This window comes from Crocodylus porosus, unplaced genomic scaffold, assembly GCF_001723895.1.
Source record: "Crocodylus porosus isolate Cpor-Errol unplaced genomic scaffold, CroPor_comp1, whole genome shotgun sequence".
NCBI lineage: Eukaryota > Metazoa > Chordata > Crocodylia > Crocodylidae > Crocodylus > Crocodylus porosus.
In genome coordinates, this window is record NW_017728925.1 from 14,739,410 (window position 1) to 14,763,140 (window position 23,731).

Sequence of the window (23,731 nt, forward strand, 5' to 3'; positions counted from 1 at the left end):
ACTGTGCAGCCCTAACAAATGTTATGGTGAAGACAGCCTGGGTGCTTGGACCTGATGGGCTTGTCATCCTGGCCCTGCTTCATGCTTCCAACGCTCTTGGATGTGATGATGTAGAGGCAAGGCCCTGTGCCCCAGACCCAGCATCCATCTCCTAGGTGGATGTTGGACGACTAATATCCATAACAGATCCTGCTTATCTGCATCCCAGCTTCTGGTGGAAAGGACTTCTCCAGAATTATGCCTGTTGCTAAAAGAAAGAGGTCTCTTTTGGGGCTCTGGAGTCGCCTATCTCCTTTGGCTGCACAGCTAGCTGCCTTCTTATATTACATCCTCACTCGAAAGGGTTCAGCCCTCTTCCTTAGCTCTGGACACGGACACTTAGGGGCACGCTGATCTCTGTTCATCAGCCTTCTGTCAAAGATCACACTGCTTCTCAGCAACCACTGTCTAGATTTTCAAAGGTCTCATTCACATTTTCTGATGTGTTAGACAACCTGTCATCTTGAACACCTTCCTCTGCATCTCCCTGACTTTTCTTAGGGCCCTACTGGTGAGACGGGTCCGATGGGTGAGCGTGGACATCCAGGCCCACCTGGTCCACCAGGTGAACAGGGGCTTCCTGGACTCACTGGAAAGGAAGGGACCAAGGTATGTGGCTGGCACTTGTCTTCTGACTCCTCTACCATCCAGAGCGCAGGTCTGTGTTGGGAGATGATGCTCAAGGTACAAGGGTGGAAGAGAGGGCTGGTTCCAGTTAGAAATGGAGGTACCCGCTTCTGTTTGATGACCTGTGAGTGATCTGCTGGGAGTTGAGTGGATAATGCCAAGTGTCTGTTCCTCCACCCCCGAATTGCAGGTATAATTTGTGCCTGCCGTTGACCTGAGGGACAGTTTGGGCACCCATGCCCATAACAGACTGATTGCAAGGGCAAAGAGGGTACTTGAGGGTGATGGCTATTAAGATTTGCATGTCAGGCAGTAACCTAACTAAGCCTGTCCCTCTTGTGAGCAAATCCCTGACTTTACATGGGGTGGCATTTCCATCTGCATGTAACCTGAAGCAGGAACCCCAAACCTGAATTGTCCCAGTCCCCTAAATGTTGGACCAGTATTCCTCAATTAACAACTCTCTTGACAATGAGCAGAACCAGAGCCAGAGACCTAAATGTGGTCCAAACTTTAGGAGATAAGACCTTCAAAACTGAGACCCAGACCTGACCTGGATTTGAACGATGCAGCTCCATCCATGTTGTATAAAGGGGTTTCTTTTTTTTTTTTTTTTTTTGCCAGAGATCCCCCTTGATCAGTGTCTCCAATGGAGTTTAAGGTTTTGTAGTTGAGCATGCAGTTAAGATGACAAGTAACCCTTGGATAATGAGTTGTATGGGGTCTCTTTTGTAGATCCAAGCCTGGCTGGATGAAGGGAGAAGTTTCAGAGAGGAAATATAGACTTGCAAGTCCCAATAAGAGTGTCTGTATTGAGAACCTGGTGGAAAGACCTTGTGTTCTTGCTGATTGCAAAGTTTAAAAGAATTAACACTTTTCATTTCAGGGTGACCCAGGTCCCGCTGGCCTTCCAGGAAAAGATGGACCACCTGGTTTGAGAGGCTTCCCTGGCGAGAGAGGTCTTCCTGGCCCCATTGTAAGTTAAAGCCCCCATTACCCTTTTCATTGAATGACTCAGGTATATAATGCCATGTGATGTAAAATAAAGATATACTACCATATGCTTTTTGAGAATGATGCTCTTTTTCTTCTCTTTTGCTTTGCTTCTAGGGAGCTCTAGGGCTGAAAGGCAATGAAGGTCCTCCAGGCCCCCCAGGCCCAGCGGTAAGTTTTAGCTCCAAGCCTTTGCGTGGCACCATGTAATACATTTGCAGACCTAATAAAAAAACTACAGAAAACTAGAAGTTGTTTAACAGACATTATTCCGTGTTGGTGTTAATGGCTACATGTCTGGGTATCCTTTTATTTTACCTGACATGCAGGCAGTAGCTCTGTCTTGCTAGTCAAGAAAACATCTGATGAGCAAGGGGACTGGATGCCTCGGGCATTTGCAATGGGGGATCTGGGCTTTTTACTTCTAAATAACTAGCCGTGCCCACTGCACTTTGCGCCCACCTGGGACTTCTCATTCAGCAGAGCTGAATTGTCTTCTGGAAGACAATGGTCATCATCAAACCCTTTTGTTTAATTTAGTGATGAAATGGCAGGTGCTTTTGTTTTCAAGGTCTGATAACCGAGTTCCTGCACCACCTAGAGAAGAACTCGGTCATTCGCAGGAATTTAGTTACAGGAAGAGTCTACAAGACCCCTTGCATTCACGGTGCAGAATTGGTACCTGACTGTGCCCCCTCTCATTGCACCCTCTTAAGCACTGACATTTGCACGTCAGGTGTTTCCTCCAGCTTAATTTTGCGGTCCGATCTCCCTCCATCTTTTTACATACACATGATGCCTTTCCTCCCATGTCCCCCCAACAGGGTTCTCCTGGTGAGAGAGGTCCTGCTGGTGCAGCTGGCCCCATCGGCTTGCCTGGACGGCCCGGACCCCAAGGCCCCCCAGGACCTGCTGGCGAAAAGGGAGCTCCGGTAAGTCGTTTGCATCCAGGTGGGCGGCAGCGGGTGAAATGTGTCTGTGTACTCAGTGCAAAGGGGAGTTAGAAAATGTTTTGTGCGCGTGAGAAATTATGCTGCGGGCACAACTGAAGGTGAGTTCATCAGGCTGTCCGTGGGCGACTGAACCCCGTCTGCCAAGGTACACAAGTTCCCCTATAGACATATACATATGGAAATTTTAGGACAGGAAATCTCACAAAGGGAATTTTTACTCCAGTGATTCTCAGTCCTGTTCCTGTAGTTTAGGGCGAGATTTCTTCAGTGTTGCTTTCAGTTAAATTTTCTTTTCACAGAGCTGGTGAGTATTATTCTTTTGATATTCCTCATGACTGGTGCCAGGAGGAGGAGGGCAGGTACATGGATACCAGGATGACTCAGCTCTAGATAGTTTAAGATGAAAGTTGAGATGTTTTCTCCTCTCCGCTGCCTTCACAGCTTCTTCCTGCAACATCTTGTGCGTGGGTGCTGAGAAAACATGCCAGTGTGAGCCCAGGCAGTGGAACAGCCACCATCAGGGCTATACATAGGGATAAGCGAGCTGGAAAAGTACAGGGCAGAAAAGAACAGCAAACACTCCTCCTATGGTGCCATACTTCATTCACTTAGATCAGTGTGTTTTCCTTGCATATGTTGTCTCCCTCTCACTCTTAACCGCATTGAACAGGTGAGCCCTGCAGTCAAAATGCAATCCTGCAGCCCTGTTTTAACATCTGTGCTACAGAGTATGTATATACCTAGGGCTAGAAATGACTTTACCAAATGAGAAGCGGTCCTCAGAGCAGGAAAAGATGAAAAGACGGTAGAAATAACAGGTCACAGTGGTTCTCGGGGAAAAACAACCGCAGGACAGGCTCATGGGCAGCTTATTTCACCTTTGGGGCTACCCCTAGTAACCAGACCACAGCATCTTGCATGTACTGATTGTTCCTTTTGCCTTCCCTTCCCCTGTGTTGTTGCATTTCTGTCTCTTTTGAGACCCACAGTAGTCATTTTGTTAGAGGCTAAACCGAAAGAAAAATGAGAAAAATAAAGTTGCTGCTGCTTTAATATGCCCCTGACACTGCGTGTGGATAAACCCGGACCTGAGTGTGGGCTCATGGGCCTTAAAAAAAATGGAACAAGGGGATGGAGACGTGAAACAATTATACTGGTTTTAAATGACACTGATATACTGTGGGTCACACTGAACTGATGCAGCTCTTCCATTTCTAAGCTGCACTTAGCTTCTACACCGGTTAACTATTTATTATTACATCTGTCCACAGCCTAAATCACCTTTATAAAAAGGGGCATTGTAATTAGCCAAAGAAAAGTCACAACTGTCAGTTCAGTTGCAAAACTCCTGGCAAAGAAAAAGGTATAAGTCCTTAGCTCTACTGTCTAGGAAGGCAAATCTTCTTCCCATCAGCCTTAGGTTGTTCTTAGATGCTCAGAAAGCTTCCTTGAATGCAAATGCTTTGCCATGCTAAAAGACAGTGGGTCAGCTGCAGACACCTCCCTATAGTAGGTTCACCCCAAAGCTATGACATGTCACAACATATTCAGGAGAATAAGCTGGGATTATGATACTGTCATGCTCTTTGGAATAACTAGCTAGCTATAAGGCTAACTAAAATCTGTTTTTGGATTAACTATCCACTTCCAGAAAACCCTGCAGTGCTTCTTCTGCTGTCCTTGCCTAGCAAGACTTGCTGCTTATGTGTATGTGCAGCCTTCAGCATGTGTGGACCTGGGCATCCTGGGTGGTGCCTGTGGGAACTGATGCAATATAAATATATCGATAATAGCAGAGAATGGGAAGAGTCTGTTTAGAGCAGTCTGGGTTAATGGTAGAGGCAAACACTGAAGTATGACTTGTTAACTGGACTTCAGAATAAGGAAGGGGGAAAAAAAACAGGGAATTTCCTCAGATCCTGCTGTGCTAATGGACTTCATTGTATGAGTCGAAGTAGACAGATGAGTGAATGCATCTAGCAGTTGCCTGCAGTCTTTTACTCTGTGGGAATATATTGTATCATGCCATCAGTATGGTGAGATATTTCTTTACATATATATAGATATATCTATATATATCCCCTATATATATGTAAAGAAACATCTCACTATACTGATCTATATCTATCTATTTATTTACATCTGTATCTATCTATATCTATATATCTATATCTATCTATATAGATATATATAGATCTAGATAGATAGATATTAAAGCACAGCTCTGCATCTCTCACAGAAGAAGCACGTTTGCCTAAATCCTGCCCGGCCTGTTGTCGGGGATGCATGTCACTGACTTTGATTTTTTGAATCACACACATCACATTCAGCCTCAAATCCCTGGAAATGGCCAAATACTGGTCTCGGTGATTTCAGACTGAGCTAGGACATTTGTGTTGATTGATTTGTGTTATTAAAGGTGTGTTTTCCCCACTGCATTCTGCATTTGGTGGTTTATTGAAAGCTATAGCTGCTAGACCTGAGGCAAGAATTTCCTCTTGAAACAGCTTTATGAACATCTGTACAACAGGGTATATGTATGATGTGTTATTGGACAGATGAATAGGCAATTTATCAGGCATCTAATCATTTACAACAGGGCACCCAGGATTCAGATACAATTAAAGTATGTGCCAGGGAACTGGAAAAAAACATCAGCCATTCAGCTCATATAAACAAAGGCAAATTCAACTGCAGACACAGTTGTAGGAATACATGAAAGTTGTAAGGTAGAAGCCAGCAGAGGTTGCCTTCTCCACTTAAGATGTGTTTAATTGCTCAGAAAATACAGATGAGAGGCCAGTCTCCTTAAGAAACCGACTGTGACATGGAGTAGACAGAGAAGGAAAGTATACTTTACCATAGAGAGAACTAGCATTTCCTCCTAATTGGCTAGCGTGAGAGTTGATAAGAATCAGATCATGGAAATCAAAATGCGTTGAAGTTTTGTTCGTCACCCAGGGAAAAAGACAAGCAGATAAATTGGGATCCAAAATAATGATACTATAATAATAATTCAGATACTTGCTGTCAGGCTGTTCCCCCCCCCCCCTTTTTTTGCTTTCTTTTTTCTTTTGAGATGGAAATTCTGGCTGAGTTCCAACAGTGAGCACCAGCGAGTTATAAAACGTCTACCAGATACCAGTTGTATTGTGTGCTCTCACATGCTATCAGAAACCATTGGCAGATGATAAGTGATGATGACATTAATGAGACTTTATACTTGACTTGGGAAATGAAAAAGAGCCTTATCCAACGTGCGTGCTTATTGTACCTCCAGGGCGAGAAAGGACCTCAAGGTCCAGCTGGTCGTGATGGCATTCAAGGCCCAATCGGACTCCCAGGTCCTGCAGGCCCTGTTGGTCCGCCAGGAGAGGATGGGGATAAGGTAAGAGACGGCTCCGCTTGGATCAGCAGCAGTGTAAAAAGCCCTTTTCCCTTTCAGCAGAACTGCTCCTGGTGTGAGGTCAGAACTGGAGCGGCTCCATTTAGTGGTGCAAGTTAGCTTTTCCTACTTTTGCAATCCTGTTAGCCCCGTGAAGCCGGAAGCACTGAGAGAGAGTTGCATAGATTATTTTCCTTGTTGTGCATCGTCAACTAAATTACTTACTGTGTTCCAGTTGGTAGCCCTTCTGGGCCTCTCCCATGTGTCATTGCCCCAGGTGTTGCGGGGAGGCGGTTGTATATTTTCCCCAAAACCTGCAACAACAAAGCCCTTTGGAGATAAGGGTATCCAAAGTTATTAAGCAGGGATACTCCCTTCATTCTCGCTTTCTCTACTGGCAAGACTGGCGCAATACTTTCCGTACCTACCAGCAGTTGAGAGAAGGTGTCATCAGCAAAGGAATACCATTATGTGAGAATATAACTCAGTTATATCAAATATAATATAATCAGCTATATCAAAATGCCCGTGGGAAGTTGACTTCTACTGGTCGAGGCCCCAAAATGCTAGGTTATTGGAGAACACGGTGTTTGACAGCTAGGTGACTGGAGAGCATGGTGTTTGAGGTACGTGAGTGCTTACTGAGCTGTATGAATGAACTGTATATTTTCATATCCAACAGGGTGAGATTGGAGAACCTGGCCAGAAAGGAAGCAAGGGTGACAAAGGCGAACAGGTAAGTTCGAATTGCATTATACAGGAAAAGCCTTTTTTTGTATTTTTACAGTTGGTTTGGGCATCTCCAGAGCTATGTCTTGGGGAGCAGCTCTCCTGGTGGGACTATAAGACTGTGCAAAGGTTCACTCCAGTGTAGGGGCCCACTGACCTTTGGCAGGTAAGCTACACCAGTTTCAGTATGTGGTGGCAGTCAAGGGAGTGACGTGGCTAGCGTTAGCCTTTGGCTTCTCCGCTGGACTGACCTGGCACCCCCTTACAGCTGGGTGAGTTGGGGACAGGCTTTGGCACAAGTCAGGAAGGAAGCTGAAATTCATGCCTCTGCAGTGTTAGTGAGACTCTGTGACCATTTTGCAACCATGTCATTTGTTGGGTGGGGGGGATCAGGAGATAGTTATTTTGCAATATTGGTGGAACTATAAAATGACATTTTGAACATCTGTTTCTTAACAGGGTCCACCAGGTCCTACAGGGCCTCAAGGTCCAATTGGTCAACCAGGTCCAGCTGTGAGTATTGTTGCCATTATTAATTACTATATTTTCCCTATAAGCTACCCATGGAAAATATTACAAACATAATATTTAATATTGGTCCAGCCTGTGGTCACTGACTGCAGTGAGAGGTGGGAATAGGGGCCCTGGATAGAATATGTATTTCTTTTTAAATCGTGTTAAACTGTCTCTCTAGGGAGCTGATGGAGAACCAGGTCCTAGAGGACAACAAGGCCTGTTTGGTCAGAAAGGTGATGAAGGGCCAAGAGGTTTCCCTGGTCCCCCAGGCCCAGTGGGTTTGCAGGTAATTCCCAGTGCTATGGGGTATATGGGGTTTTGAGTTACTCATTTGCTCTTGTGATGTTTCCCACTGAACATATCCCCTCTGATTATGTTCCTGTAGGGCTTGCCTGGGCCACCTGGTGAGAAGGGAGAAACGGGTGATGTTGGACAAATGGTGAGTGATGCCTAGATCTCCCATTAACTCCATTGCTAGCTTTGGTATCTAGTCCACATGGTTTTTTTTTTTCCTTCTTGTTATCTAAATATGTCTCCACCTATTTATAGGGCCCGCCAGGTCCACCTGGGCCAAGAGGTCCTTCTGGATCCCCGGGAGCTGATGGTCCACAAGGTCCACCTGGCGGAATAGGAAACCCTGGGGCCGTGGGAGAAAAGGTAAAGCACATTGAGCAGGTCTGATGGGGCTCTCCTTAGAGTCAGAGGGAGGTTTTCTATGACTGCAATGGAAACAGGATTGCCACGTGGTACTAGCATTACCAAGGACTCTGTTAACGAGCCAGAGTTCTCTATTAAGATACCAGTTATCAATTAGAAAGGGGAGGGAAGATGAAAAACTCTGTCCCTTGCTGGATGCTCTTACCATCTGAAGACTGACCCTCTCGGTGAAATGAGTTTTGATGGGGACGATCAGGTAAATAGGTGTCCACTAACTGCTAGGACAGCTGCTGTTTCTGTTGGCCCTGTTGAGATATCCAAGGGCATAATTGTCCTTGAGACTGACCTACGCTTCCGCTGTTAGGGCCACTTAATGGAGACAGGTAATGCTGAGTGGGGAAGATTGCACCGTCAGCGACATGAGGCATGCACTTGATGTGCAAATAAGTAGGTGCCTTTTACAGAAGGCAGCTTCTACCTGCCATGAATATATTTTTTTCCTCCTTTGCAAAAGGCAGTGGAAATTCAGCTTCCCATACATGTTGGTGTTGTGACTGCTTCTTAATTATGCTCAACATATTATTGAGATGTTGAATAGCCTCTGCTTCTGCTGGCAGTGGGAACAGAAGGTGGCTAGCACCTCACCAGAGCACTCAGCGTCTTTCTGAGCTTAGCCTTCAGTGAGCTTAATCCCATAGAGTAAAAGAATGGTATTGATATACATGATATTTTAACTTGAGTTATTTGAATGTTTTAGTCAAAAAATTCCCAACCAAAAGTTTGCAAGAAGTTAGCTTTTGTTCATTTTTATGACCAGCTTTAATTTCCACACTATGGAAAGTGAATGCCTGCTTTGAACTACATAGGAACACACTTCCTGGTGTGCTAGCATTAGTAAGAAAATCACAATATTTTTCCCAATTCATAGGGGGAGCCCGGTGAATCTGGTGAGCCTGGTCTTCCTGGAGAAGGTGGCCCTCTGGTAAGTGAGATGTTGTGATCTGTAAATAGATGCCCACTTTGACTTTATCCAAAATGGAACAGGATTTGCAGCGTAATGAAACTGCGGGGTCAGGGTAGCCATAGGGGCGTGGATCTCCATAACATGAATTTGACTGTACATGTCCGGACTGCTTCAGCAGGCCAGCAGACCTTGTATTTGAACAATGTGTTTTGCAGTGGCTCCCTCAGGAAAGCTGGACAAAACATTTTTGCACGTTAAAGAAAAATGCAGATGTAGTCCTACCAAAACAGTTCATGAACTCATCATAGCCTGGAACTGGAGGCTTAGTAGGGTGCTCTGTAGAGTAAGTGCCAATGTTATATAAGGCTGTAGATGGGAGCTGCAGGGCCTGAAATCTGTCTTCTGCTTTGGAAAGAAGGACTCTGGACTTCAGGAGGCAGAGCAGACTGCTAAATGCTGCAGCCTACAGCAGGCTGGCATTGCACGTTACATAAAAGCTTGTCATTCTTGACTATGCATTGTCCATGCCATAGTAAAAACAACACAGGTGCTATCAAATGCTTTTGAGGGATTTGGAGGAGAGGGTCTCTTTGGAGAATGCATAAAATTAAATGCACAAATGCCAGCTTTTCTGTCCTCTGGATAACAAAGATATCTCATTTTTCCTTACAGGGTCCTAAGGGAGAAAGAGGTGAGAAGGGAGAAGCAGGCCCCTCGGGTGCTGCAGGTCCTCCTGGCCCCAAAGGTCCACCGGGTGATGACGGTCCCAAAGGTAGCCCTGTAAGTACTGTAATGTGTCTTGTTGGAATAGTGCCCTCCCCTTGCCAAACAGAGGATTATTTTTGGGTGGCTGCGTGCAAAAGATGCTCAGGAAGTTTTAGGTGGTTTAAGTCAAATGAGCCATACCTTCAAATGGTGCACACCAATTCCTTTGGTGACTATGGTGAGGAAAAGCTGTAGTTAATAGTAGTTAAGCTAATGCAAAATGAACCAATCTTCTCACATTCGGGTGAAATTCGTCTCTGCTTGCAGGTTTGATATGAGGACCTTGCCCATACAACTTATTTTTAACACCTGAGCAGTGCATAAGACATTGAGTGGCCCCCTGCCCAGGAAAGCACTGTGTTTATTAGAGATCCGTTTTCTTTACAGCATGATTGTGTTGTGGGCTTTGTACATCTAAAGCCAGATGCCTAGCTGATGTAAACTGTCAAAGCTCCATTGAAATCTGTGGAACTACACCACTTTGAACAGCATTTTTCTTGCCTGATTTTTTTATTATTTTTAGTCTCATTGGCTGAAGAAATTTGCTCCATAATAAGCAAAGATAGCATGAAATAATAAAGGAAGCGGGGGAGTTAGTCATCTGTCTGAGCAGATGGGCCTTTGGAATAGCATGCTATTGGTCGATGCCTACTGTCTGAATATTATCCCAGGGATCAATTGAAATATGCACTAGACATTGGCCGGGAAGAATGGCAATGCACTCTAATGATTACATGTTGTGTGATGCCCCCGAGCGAAAAATACCGTGCCCAGAGGGTGAGATCATCAGCTGGTGTTAAGCAGAGTTGCCTTTTTGCTTCATTGGATCAGCGCTGATTTACTTCGAAGTAATTAACTTGTAATTGAGAGCTGAGTTTCATTGTGTCCTGCCTGTACGTTGCAAGCTACTGCTGGCAACCAGTACTCAACCCCCAAACGAGCCCCTCCCCACGCTTGGTTAAGAGTTCATGTCTGAATCCAAATTTCAAAGATGACCCCTCCTTCATCTCTATCGTGAACCAAATTAAAGCATCCAGGTCTGAACATCTTAAAATTGTGGAGGATTTCTTTGACTTTGCCCTCTGAACATAATGGAGTGAAACAAACATTGAACATTGACTCTGGTGAGCTCTCAGGAGCTTTTCTCAAGGCTGGCATTGATTGCATTGATCAAACCTCAAGATTTATATTCCATTGAGTTTCATGGATCTGAACTTCAAACACGTGTCAGCTTTGGGGCTCAAGACTTGGCTGTGTACAGTGGCTATTTCTGTGTTTGGGCTAATAATTTTGTGTTGTTTTGCGGTAGCAGAATCGACCTTAGGAAACCTTTCTCTTTCCTTTGCAGGGTCCGGTTGGTTTTCCTGGTGACCCTGGCCCTCCTGGAGAACCTGGCCCAGCTGTAAGTACCCATCTTGTGGAAATGATCTTTGCTTCTTCTACTGTTACCCTGTGAAATACTTCCAAGTCTTGTCCTACCACCACCAGCAGAAGTGCTGGAATTGGTTTTTCCTCTCTTGCAAAGGGAGGAGTGGAAATTTCTACCAATGCTGTTTTTCTGACATACATATAACACTGGGCAATGATGGCATTCATAGGTTTTGCTGTCCTCCAAATCTTTGAAAAAATACTTATGTCAGTAAGGCTACAAACAAATGTCACATTTGTCCCAAGATAAAGCATTTTATCCCAGGACAAAGTACAGCTATTCAAACATCTACGCCCATTGTCCTGGAATAAATCCTAAAAGGTTTATGGGATAAGAAGTGCTAGCAGTTTATCCTGGGACATTGCAAAGTGCATCTGAATGGTGGTCGCAGGATTGCATCCTTGCATCCATGGCAGAAAAGCAGCAGTGCATTCAACCACTCACTAAGCCCTGATTAGAAGGCCTATGTGTGTCCATGCCTATCCCAGGATATTTCTGTTCTGGGACAAACAGAGGCACAATATGTTCAGGAACAAGTGCAATGTTTTTTCGTAGCCTAAGAGTTTTTATTTTCTGGCATTTTCTGTGAAAATTTTCAAGTAGCATGACTTAGTCCCGCTCTTATAAAGACGACGGAGTTGCCTGTGCATTCACTGCATTTGCCCTTCGCTCTCGGTGATGCTGTTAGGATGGACTGCTTTTACCTGGAACAGGAAAAAGAGAAACACATAGTAAATAAACCTTGCTTCTTCTCCTAGGGTCAAGATGGTCCCACAGGTGACAAAGGTGATGATGGTGAACCTGGTCAGACTGTGAGTACACTCAGATAAACGTGATCTATTATGTATTTGGAGCAGGTTCCACAGGTTCAATTCCTAGGCCTAATCTTTGCCCAGGCTACTAGAAATATAGGAACACATATAGGGGGAGATTTCCAGAGAGACAACCAGCAGCTATAAACCCAGCTTCCATCAACTTCCAGCGGAGGCTAAGTTCCTGTGCTACCTCTGCTTATAAACCCAGCTGCAATAATGCACTGCAGCCCTCAGGAATGAATGTCAACGCTGAAGTATGTTTGAAATGTATCTTACCTTGCCTGCATGATGGCAATGGGGTGATGAAAGGAAATACTAACTTCATCTCCAATGAGTGAACAGAACTTGTACAATGCCTCTATTCCTAATGCTAATGCGGGCTGGAGGCGGGCTGATTATATGTTACTTATCGGCTGGGGTTCTTTGGCATGTCATGGATTGTATTTTTTCCACATGAAACCTAGGGATCTCCTGGTCCTACTGGAGAACCTGGCCCATCTGGTCCACCTGGGAAAAGGGTAAGCTAATCTTTGGACATATACGTACACTTTGGTTAGGTGCATGCAGTAGGGATTGTTATTTTCCTTTTAATTCCAAAAGGCCTTACCCAAACAATTATTTTTTTTAAGTTCTGATCAAATGGGATCACCTGCTTTCCACATTTGTCAATCTGATAAAACATGAACCTTATAATATTGTCACGGTTATGTATAGGGTGTCATAGCTCAGTCCTCGTGTAGTGCAAATGCTGAAAAAGCCAGCTGTGTTGTGTCAGTGATGAATAAAGCTCCGGTCCTCAGTTATCCCTTAGAATTACTAAGAGATGAAATAAATCTGCTCATTGCGCATAGAAATGCAATAGGTTGTTGGCACTGTTGTAAGAAGTTTAGGACCCCATCAAAAGCCCATGAAGATCAGCAAGAAGATGCCCACTCATTTGCAAGGCTTTTCAGATCTTTGGTTCCCCCCAAAAAAGTGAGAAAATATTTGCCTCACCTTTCCTTTATTCAGTATTTCTTGCCAAATCAGGATAGGGGTGAAGAGCACTGATTTATAAAGGACTTATTTTTTTAAATTCATTTGCAAATTGATATCAAGGTACTATTTTTCTCTATGTACCCCCCACTGCAGATACTCTAGGTTACTTGAGGACTAACATTGTAATGCTTCTGCTTCATGTTCTCCATAGGGTCCACCTGGCCCAGCAGGTCCTGAAGGAAGACAGGGAGAGAAAGGAGCTAAGGTAAGGGGTGAACTTATTTGAGCAAGGTCCTTAGTGATGCCCTCCACAGTCTAGTGTTCAGCACACCTCATACAATCCAGTGTTAAAAGACCTGGATGTCAAATTCACTGTGTTTCAACCAATGACAAAGTTAAAATATGGGGCTATGAGCCTCAGATGCAGATTTTTGTATTCACTCCTCTTTTAAATGCTTGTTTCATCATTTAACAGACTCCACTGAGATAATTGTGGCTTTGCAAAAGGTCAGAGAACGTGGGGTTTGGGGTATCAGAAGGTCCATGTGCTGAAGTTGACTGTTCTGGAGATAGCACCGTGCGTGCAGGGTTGTATAATATCACAAAGCAAACATGACATTATCATGACAAGGATTGTTGCAATAACAATGCAGAGCCAGATTTAGAGCAGTTTTCCAAATGGTGCTGCAAGTTACGGCCGTATGATTTTAACTGCGCTTTGGTAGCATCCAAGAGCTTCTGCCGTGAATCGAAACCCGGGGGTAACAGGCATTGAACAACCTGGAACAAAACAATGGGCATGCACATGTCTCATGTGGGTCAGCAAACCAGCAGAAAAGGGTAAAAATACTGGTGTGACATTCAGTGGGTGCACAAAGCAAAGCACGAAGAACAGCTAGTGGAAATATGTTTTTAAAAAGTCCATAGGGAGGGAGTTCCTCCATGACATGGGGTCCATTTAGCTGTCATTAGACTGTCTGGAAAATAAATTGGTGACCTGTCGAATACTCCATCGCTTTGTCTCTTGTCCTCAGGGTGAAGCTGGTTTGGAAGGACCCCCTGGGAAGACGGGGCCAGTTGGCCCTCAAGGAGCGCCAGGGAAGCCTGGCCCTGACGGCCTTCGAGGAATTCCTGGCCCGGTGGTGAGTTATTCCCAGACTGAAAAGAGCTCCTGAAAGCTTTTGAATAAGAAAAATGACCACAGCTTAGACTTAAGCCTCTATTAGGATGACTTTTATTCCATGCACCAGTCTGGCTGGGCCACAAAACCTGACAGTCCTTACTTTCAAGTGCTTTGACATCCGGTGGTCGGTGACTTGGGTAGATGAGTCACGGCTAAAACCCATTTCCCCTCCGTTAATGTGGTGTAGTCCAAGTCTGCCAGCCTTGCAAGTGCGAGAAGGCCTTTTCTTTAGACCTTTTGCCTGGCTGTGGGATGGGAAAGCTGGCTCCAGCCAGTGTTTATTGTTTATGGGAAGCAGTCTGCTTTCATTTAATTGTATTTGTATTGATGGCTTTAGAAACTCCTACGTCCTATTTTCAGAAGCAGTGTCAGGACTTAGGCGCTCAAATCCTTGACTTTGATTTCTGTGCAGCACTCAGACAAAACCCTCCTGGCAGCTTAGTCGAGAATAAGGATCTTCAAGACCAGGCGTTGTTTCATGTTATTTTACTTAAATTCAAAAAGCACGATCAAATTCAAAAAGCACAATCCGTAGCTCCTTGAAGTTGCTAGAAAGGCATACAGCAGGCCCGGATTGCACATGTGACCCTTGAGCAGTTACAATTCAGCAATTTTTCAGGTCAGATCATGTAATATGTGTCTAAGTTTTAATAACAGATAGGGAATGAATCTTCCTTCTCTGTGATGGGCCCAAGCTACTGAGCTCTGGAGTGTGTTTATTCTGAATGCCGAACCTGAGAGGATTGTATAATTTTTACATTGTACTGTTCGATTGTATTGTTTTACAGGGTGAACAAGGTCTCCCAGGTGCTCCGGGTCCTGATGGTCCCCCAGGCCCCCTGGTATGTCCAGATCATTCAAGACTTTTGCAGAAAACTTGCATCTGGTGTTCGTTATTTTTATCTCAATGTATTTTTTTTTCCCTTTTTTTTTTCCCTCCCAAAGGGCCCACCTGGTTTACCCGGTCTGAAAGGAGATTCGGGGCCTAAGGGTGAGAAGGTGAGATCACAGCTCAGATGCCATTCATTTCAAATTCTGGGACCCTGTTTGTCAAGACAGTAGGTAACAGACCTCGGTAGTACTGCTGTGGCCAAGACACCGAGTTGTTCACGAATGGGGCAGCTTTTGGAGTGAAAATCCCCGTGACCGAGGTTTCTGCACTACTTAAGTCCAGTTGAAGTCTCACTGTGATGTCTTCAGTGGGGCTGAAGTGGTGCATAATAAGCCGGAGGCCATCCCCCTGCACAGGGCTGACTTTCACCCTTTATGCATAGGCCACAGTAGGATTTCACGTTGACTTGTCAGGGTGCTGGAAATGCCCTAATAACAGAAAAGGGGATTGGTGAGGACCTGGTAGCATTGCACGGAGAACAGGGATTAGGAACTCATAAGGCATTGGTCATAAGAAATACCCCGGGAGCTCATTTTAGGATATATGTTATTGGCTGGATTCACTGACCATGAAGAAACACACATCGATCTGTTTGTAATCCCCCTTGTGCAGCTTGAATCCAAGGTGGCTCTTTTGCCCCGGTTCAAGCTTTCGTTAGCACAGCTGTGTTGCACAGCTGCTTAGCAAGCCGTGAAAAAAAGGTTGTAGCAACTACATCGACACCTGCCTTGCTTGAGGTAATAGCTCTGAACCGTATCTGCAGAAATTATGATAACACGTGTCAGTGCAAAAAAAGAAGAGTGACTACTAGATGACAATATTGCCACGCTGGCAGCATTTCCTTTTGCACTGGGAATTGTGGGCCGTGCAGACACGAGTAAAAGCACCTTCCTTTCACCCCGTTTTGGTTCTTATGTTTATTGCTGACAAGTGGCTTTAATGGGAGTGCTTGAAAGAGGGCATCCGAAGACACATCTACTATTTATTTTCTCTAGGGTCATCCAGGTCTGATTGGTCTTATTGGGCCCCCTGGTGAGCAAGGAGAAAAGGGTGACAGAGGTCTCCCAGGACCCCAGGGTTCGGCAGGACCCAAAGGAGAACAGGTGGGTGTTTCTAGGAAAGCTTTGGAGCCACGGCTAAAACTTTTAATAACCGTGCTTTTGAACGATGCCAATCTTCTGTACCAGCCCGAAAGGTTCAGGTCATTCCTTGGATGAGGTGGTTTAACAACAGAGACAGCCTTCTTGAGTCTGAGCTTATATCTCAGCAGGGCTCAGGGTCGTAGGCTTTATGGTGAGATATAGGTGCCACGTATCCACCAGATCACAAGGGCGGGCGGGTCCTTGAGGGAAGTTTCAGTCCAGTCCATAATTGAGTCTGAAGTGCGACCTGACCTTTCTGAAGGGACTCTGAGCCCCGGGGCTCTGCAAGGTGCGGGAGCGTGGCAGGTCTGGCCCGTCTATCATGGAAACAAATGAAACTGGAAAAGGAGGTGATCCTTTTAAATAAGCAGGTTCTTCTATAAGCTGATTTGGGCGGAGGGACTTTTGCGCCCGTGTTGGGTAAGTTTTCAGGAACAGAGCCTTGCTCCATAATGAGCCATTCTGGAAGATGGATGATGGGCGGGCTTGGGGTTTGCTATGGATTAAGATTGAGGAGATTCAGAGGGATGGTAGTCCCAGAACGTTGCCCTGGGGATTGAGGTTTTAAAGTCCAGAAGCCAACCAGAAATCATCCAGCCACGGCTATGAGTGCTGCCCTTTTCACTTGGCCATGTACATGCTCATTTTACGTACCAGCATGCCAATTTTCATTCCGACTTTGGAGCAGAGCATGCTAATCAAGCAGGCAAATTGGAAATCTGAGCCCCAGGTGTATACTTTAAATATACACCATGAATTCATTAAAATAAATTGTATTTTGCATTTCTTTCTTAGGGTATCACCGGGCCTTCTGGCCCAATTGGACCTCCAGGTCCACCAGGATTACCGGTAAGTCACTGAATACGAGTCCTGAAGTCAAGCAGCAAAAGCAACAGGCTGTGAGTTATGCCAGCAGGTTTTAATTCCTGCCTTTGCCACAGATGTGTTGTGTGACCTTTGACAAATCACTTGATTTCTTTGCAACTCATCTTCCACAGGACAGGACAGTTGTGCGACGCGTCTCTCCCTGAGAAGCTGTTTAAAGTAGTTAGTTTGTGAGTGAAATGGGCCAAAAGGAAGAAGTTTAGGAGTGCTGTGTATTATTAAGAATAAATTGTAGAATAAATTGTATCAAGAGGCATAAAAGTCCTAGAAGGAACTTGAAGCTAATAAGTGTCGATAGTTAACTCACCCTCCTGACACCATTTAGCAAGGTTTTAGGGGAAATGACCCATTGCGTCTAGCCTAGGCTAACTTGTCGAATATAATTCCAGGGGAAGATGAGCATCACCCACATTTTTGAAGTGCTCATGTCTTTCTGCTTCCTGAGGGCTAATTCAGAATAAGCTGTACCTGCAACAAGCATTATTTTATGCCATGAGTGGTTTGGTTACTATTCATGGCTCATGATATGTGAGGAAACGTTTGCCAACATGAGTGAGCATTTTAGATTTTAGCCCATTAGAGATTTTCAGTTCGGAGAACTACCAGTAGGAAGAGACGAGGCTCATTGATTAGCTGATAACATAGTAAAAGCAGAGCACAGCTCAGTCTGCTTTTGGTAAGACGAGTCTGAGGGTTTGTTGGCTTGGCAAAGAAACAAATGGATGGTGCAATCAAGCTGCCTGAGCAAATAATTCACCCTGGATGCGTCGACACCAGACGCTAACTGTGCAGTAGCCTAGTAGCACTGTGCAGTAGCGTGCTGAACAAAACCTGTGCTAATATGCTGCTGTGCAGGAGCATTAGGCTACTGCACAGTTAACATCTGTAAAAACCCATGTGCCAGCCCTACTATGCAGTAGCACCAGTTCCTGCTCATTGATTTAGTACTTGGTTATCCAAGTGCTAAACTTAATGCATAGTAACGACCGAGCATTAATGAATTTGTAGATGCACCCCCTGAAAAATTGATCCTGTAAAGTTAGTTCTCCCCTCCCTCTGTTTTTGCCTACTGATTTTCGTCATATTTATTATTCACATTTATTCCACAAACATATTTAGGACGGGTGTGCTCTGTACGTTGATCAGCGGCATTTATTTAAAGATGAAGCTTTGACTGTTTAGTTATAAAGTGTTGGATGAATCGCATAGTTGGGGGTTCTGTACCTGGCCTGGATCAGCACCAAGTGATTTACACAAGTTCATGTGATGCTTGTGCAACAAGATCACCAATGCCTATGAAGACTGAATACCAGCTTTCTGGAAGCAATCATCCAAGCATCCTGGAGGCTTTCATTCAGTGAAAGGATTCAGCGAGCAAAAGCAGATTACGCAAATGTTCCTGAAAAGTGGAAACAAAATGCAACTCCAGTGAATTCATAGGGAAAAAAAATGAATATGAAAAGATTTTGTATTTGGTGCCTGATCCTACTAATAAAGGCACTTAACTGCCTGTATTTTTTTTCTTTCATACAGGGTCCCCCTGGTCCCAAGGGTGCTAAAGGGTCATCAGTAAGTATGGATGCTGCAAAGCTAAAAAGCCAAAGAATTATTAGCTGCTTAATGAACTGCCGCTATTACAAACTGGTCGAGTCAAGGCAATTTGCTAAACCTGACTTGAGCAAATGCAGTCATTTCAGGCTGTCTAAAATAAAAAACAGAAATAATTGGAAACATCTCTGTGATACAGTTTTTATACTTTATGAAACATCACTTTTGAGAAGATCAGAGGGGGGGACAGAGGGCACAGTGCTAGGAAAAAGCTCTTCCTGTGAAACAGGTGACCTTGCAGATAAACTGTGAAACGGGGAAGGGAGACTAGCAGGTGGTGTACTAACAAGTGTAACACAGTAAAGAGACGGGGTGGAAAACATGCCAGTTAAGTAGCTGAATCCTAGTACAGGTTCTTCCCTGTGAAGTCGGAGCTGTTGCTGCTTGAAAAATGCCAATAAATGTTCATGGGAAAACATTTCCCGAATGTGTGCTTATCTGTATTTTCCACATATTACGTGCATTGTTTTCCATGAGCATACAGATCCTTTTTTTCAGTTTCTAAAAAAACCTTTCATTTAAATTTGTCGTGTTTTAGGGGGGAAACAAACCCTCAATGTTTTACATCAAACGTAACCAAGCTTTTTAAATGTTAAGCCTAACTCCTGTACTGTTTTCTAACAAAATAACAGAAAAAATCCTGTTGAAACAAACCTTTTCTACCAAAAATAGCCTTTTTGGAGGGGGATGGGTCAAAAAAGCTATTTTTCATGAAAAGCTTTTTCATTAAAAAATGGTGACAAAGCTCTGATCAGAACCACGTTTCTTTGCTGTAGCGGAGGGCAGCCAGATGGCTCCAGTGCAGAGAGGAATTTGAGAGATGAGAATATTAAGGATTTAAAATAAATGGTGGAGGGTATTTACTGAGACTCACATGCACTCCTTTCTGTGTTTCTACCCAGGGTCCAACAGGGCCGAAGGGTGAATCTGGTCTTCCAGGGCCCCCTGGACCTCCTGTAAGTATAACCAGTCCTTCTGAAGAGTTAAATGACATGTGGGGTTTCTGGGTGATGCTTCCCACCCCACTGGGGAACACAGTATTTCTTGATTAAAGACCCCTCGTGCGAGGAGTACATGCCACAGAAGTGTAAGTGCTTTCAAAATGCTGGAGAAGGAGGTAGGAAAGAAAGTAAAACAGAGAGAGACATTCAAAGAGAGGAAGAAGATGAAGGAGCTTTTCTTGGAAGACTTTCACCCAAGATGCAGACCCTTAAAATGATCTGATGGCCAAAAAACTTTCCACCAGTCTACATTTTATGCTCAGACTCTCTCTTGAGAGTTTGAGCCCTGTAAAATTCAACAGGGACTGAAGGTTTCTCATCAGTAACCCAACAGATCTGTGAGGTTTCCCATGTGATGCTTTTCTTGGCTTTCTCTTCTCTTTCGTCCCTGCTTTCCGCATGAAGCTCATGTTTACAAATTCTTTCCTCGCTCCCAAGGGCCCTCCTGGGGAGGTCATCCAGCCACTGCCTATCCAGTCCTCCAAGAGGACCAGGCGAAACATTGATGCCAGCCAGCTGGTTGATGATGGAAATGCTGACAACTACATGGATTACGCAGATGGCATGGAGGAAATCTTCGGCTCCTTGAATTCTTTGAAACTGGAAATAGAGCAAATGAAGCATCCTCTGGGCACTCAGCATAACCCAGCTCGGACCTGCAAGGACTTGCAGCTATGTCACCCTGACTTCCCGGATGGTATGTCCTGGGGTTGTGCGGGTGCGGAGAAAGCAAGCAAAGTGGTGCAAATTGTAAATCTGCATTATCTAATTGGCTGGGAGGAATTTTTTTTCCCTTTGGAAAACACAGATGAAAAAAACCCCAACAAGTGAAGAGTAGGAGTGCACTCCCAAAAAGAGTCCCTGTTAATGGTAAATTCTGGGAAATCCAGTCTGGCCAGTGAGCCTACACCATGGAGAAGTATGTCTGTTTTATAAGGTGCTCAAATTGCACCTTCCAAAAGGCAGGGCCACGTGATTTTGAATCACATTAAGAGTTTGGGGAAAAACTGATTTTTTCTGGTGTTTGGTTTTGTGATGGAAGAGGGAGATTTTCTGCAGTGGAGGTTTTCCACCAAAAAATGGTTTTAGTTGAAACCCCCATTCCAATAAAAAATGGTTTCCATGAGGAACGAAATACCATCTCTAGTGCAAATTTGGGGATTAAGTACTGTGCGTGTGTATATAATAGTATATGCCATAATGAATACACACGGATGTGGAGGGGGCCCTGGTTCAGTTGCAAAGCCCGGTCTGATCACTGGAGCCGTGTTGACGCTGTCGCTGCCCCTGGCTCCAGCGTCTATTAACAAGTGTTAGGATTAATGAAACATCTATGAATTTCCCCAGTTACAACAGGGTCATCACAACACTGCTCCATTTCTGAATTTATAATGATGTCAGTATATCACATTATACCATTTGTATATTGATCCTTGAGCTTTCTTATCCATGGGACTGCGTGAGTATATGAGAAGGAACATTTATTACCATTCATGTACCAAAACTCTACCTCTGGATGCAAACGTGTGCGTTTGATGTTGTCCGCTTGGTGGGAGCTCCCATGTTTTCTTGCTTTATAGGTTTCATTCCTTTTTCCATTCTCTTTCTTCACCTCTTTCTAGGTGAATACTGGGTTGATCCTAACCAAGGATGTTCCAGGGACTCTTTCAAAGTGTACTGTAATTTCACAGCTGGTGGAGAGACCTGTATCTTCCCGGATAAGAAATCCGAAGGAGTAAGTTCACACAAACTATATTTTTCCCTCTGAAGGTAGTAATAAGCTCGTTTCCTAATGTGAATGTTCATAGCTAGTCAGTTTGATCAGCCGGAAGTCAAGTGGAAGCTGAGGTTAGAGATCCGATGGTTTTTATTTAATGTCGGATTCAAGATTAGTTTCTAAAATAATATGGAATTTGTTTACTGAGGACATTTCACCGAATGAATAAGTGCTTTTTAAACTGTGGCTTAGGGCAAGCTGTTGATGCTTCTTCGAGCACGATAAATGCCGAAACTTTACTTTCTTGCTTTGCTTTATAAAGGCAAAAGCTTGCATCGGTGTATCCGCTGCAGTTCATCACGAGGCTTATTTAACCAGCTCTTTTTATCCCTCATGCAGCGGTAGCTGCTACTTGGATGGTTTTGTCCTGCTGATTCTCCTTCTACTTTTCACCAAGTCTTCAGAGCGGAGAAATGTTGATCCTCTGTCATTTTGCCTGGTGTTTCCGTTGGGTTTTCCAAACTTTTGTAACTAGAATTTGCAGCGTTCATGGTATTCTTCTGCCATGCAGACTGAATCAGAGTCCATTTATTTCCTGTGCAATGATGTCTTCTGCTTTTTCAGCCTCATAATTTCAAGGATCCTGCTATAAATAACTGTCAGCACTAGCACACTAATTTTGACAGCCAGTAACTTTCGGGTGATGGTGACAAGTGTGCTAAGTGTCTTCCGGGTGATGGTGACATGTGCGCTAAGTGTCTTTCAACACAAACACTTGAGTTATATCTTCACAGTACGCAGGTAGCTTTTCAGTGGCGCCCTGAAACCTGCTACGTTGCTGTGGCTGTCTCCTAAACTGGAAGCGATTGCAACCAAGGTTTTGCCAGCTAACACAGAGGAGAGCTAACTGGCAGTCACTCAGCAGCACCCGCAGACCCACCCAAAGCATCGTGCAGATGTAGCTATGCTCCTTCTAGCTCAGGAGGCAGCATATGCCAGACAGCATGGCCTGCTTGAGGGTACAGCTGCGGGCATGGTCAGTTTGCCATGTAGGCAGTACCCTTTGTTGCCCCATATTTTTTCCATTTTATTTTCTGGAGTTTACCTCCCCTGAGCATTGAAACCAGATCTTGAAATGGGAACATGCTCCCCACCCGGGGAGAGTATAAGGGCTCTCGAGATGGCACCCAGAGACCCTCTCTGAACCGGCAAGGGGGTCTTTGCATGCAATAGCTGCATCGGGGGGCATTCAAGACAGCCCCTGCTCTCGTGGGCTCTGCTATAAGCTGTTCTCTTGCTGAGAGTATTTCAGCCACAAGAAACATGCCTCAGCTTGGGACATGTAATAGGCCTTGTATCGTTTCCTGAAGTTCTCGGAGGGGTTGTTTAAAGGAAAGATATACTTCTTTCTCTTCAGTGTTGGACAGCCATTGTTCTCCTTTGATTATGATTATTAAACTCTCAGAATTGGGACATGGTTTTTAGTAATGTAAGTCTTTCAAATAACAACACTGTATGTCTATATTTTTACGCTAGTATTCGCAGTGGGACTGATTCTCCTACCACTGGTGCAGCTCAAAAGCTAATTCTTTATATTTGTGCAAAATTGGCCTGTTTGAGAGGAGTCCAGTCTCATATTTTCCCCATAAAATAACATGAGTATCTTCCTTATTAATATTGCTTGTGCAGCTCTTTGTGAAGGATGTATTGTTGGCTGCTGCATAGGGCTTAAAAGATGTATCCCACTTTTGTTGAGCCTCAGCATGGCACAAAGTCTTTGTTTCTCATGCCGAAGAGGCAAGAATAATACAAAGGCATCTCCATATAGTTGAGACTTTGTGCTTGGAAAGATTAACAGTGACAGAGAGGGAGCTTGGAGAAAAGTAAGAGAATATAAAGTGGACTGCAGCCTTTCTCCCTCCCCTTCTTGCACAAGGCTCGGTTTCTAATTGAGAGGAGAGACCATTCAAATGCACAGCTGAAGAGTGAAGATACTTTAGCAACTCACTTAGTCAAGCTCACACTCTGGATCATTATAGATGCTCTGGTTGGGACTGGATCATGTATTCCGGTTCATTATCTACCAAGGACGGTACCTTCCATGTGCTGTGGCTTACTGGTGCTCAAACCTAGGAGGAGTCATTCAGCTCTCCTTAATTTTCCTGAGCCTGCAACATCTGGATTTAACACTGGACTGGCTTCTCCAGTCTCAGAATCATTTTTCCCTTCACAATCCCCGTGTAGAGAAATAGATCATTAACCATCAATACTCTTTTTCCCCGCTTTATGCCAACAGAATGTACGGCCAGTTTTGCATTGGCAAATATCTCAAGGCTACAGCCCATTAACCCCTTGGCAATGAAAGCTGGTGCCCAGGCAGCTCTCTATGCATGCACGATGGCAGAATGTCCTGACGCCAATGTCAGGCAGTTAACATTTTGATTTAGAAGTCA

General features: G+C 44.5%; 1 protein-coding gene across 1 annotated transcript in view; it reads left to right on the forward strand.

Annotated features, from left to right (window-relative positions):
• The window catches only part of LOC109314132 (collagen alpha-1(V) chain), a 224,884-nt gene that overhangs the window by 188,231 nt on the left and 12,922 nt on the right, over window positions 1-23,731 (forward strand). Inside the window, exons 39-63 of the mRNA XM_019541119.1 lie at window positions 541-648; window positions 1,553-1,642; window positions 1,777-1,830; window positions 2,484-2,591; window positions 5,893-6,000; window positions 6,680-6,733; window positions 7,186-7,239; window positions 7,421-7,528; window positions 7,628-7,681; window positions 7,792-7,899; window positions 8,828-8,881; window positions 9,536-9,643; window positions 10,977-11,030; window positions 11,816-11,869; window positions 12,337-12,390; window positions 13,062-13,115; window positions 13,885-13,992; window positions 14,822-14,875; window positions 14,979-15,032; window positions 15,921-16,028; window positions 16,863-16,916; window positions 18,486-18,521; window positions 19,463-19,516; window positions 20,000-20,258; window positions 21,184-21,296. Coding sequence (XP_019396664.1) covers window positions 541-648; window positions 1,553-1,642; window positions 1,777-1,830; window positions 2,484-2,591; window positions 5,893-6,000; window positions 6,680-6,733; window positions 7,186-7,239; window positions 7,421-7,528; window positions 7,628-7,681; window positions 7,792-7,899; window positions 8,828-8,881; window positions 9,536-9,643; window positions 10,977-11,030; window positions 11,816-11,869; window positions 12,337-12,390; window positions 13,062-13,115; window positions 13,885-13,992; window positions 14,822-14,875; window positions 14,979-15,032; window positions 15,921-16,028; window positions 16,863-16,916; window positions 18,486-18,521; window positions 19,463-19,516; window positions 20,000-20,258; window positions 21,184-21,296 — 2,064 coding nt within the window. The remainder of the gene's footprint in view (window positions 1-540; window positions 649-1,552; window positions 1,643-1,776; window positions 1,831-2,483; window positions 2,592-5,892; window positions 6,001-6,679; window positions 6,734-7,185; window positions 7,240-7,420; window positions 7,529-7,627; window positions 7,682-7,791; window positions 7,900-8,827; window positions 8,882-9,535; window positions 9,644-10,976; window positions 11,031-11,815; window positions 11,870-12,336; window positions 12,391-13,061; window positions 13,116-13,884; window positions 13,993-14,821; window positions 14,876-14,978; window positions 15,033-15,920; window positions 16,029-16,862; window positions 16,917-18,485; window positions 18,522-19,462; window positions 19,517-19,999; window positions 20,259-21,183; window positions 21,297-23,731) is intronic.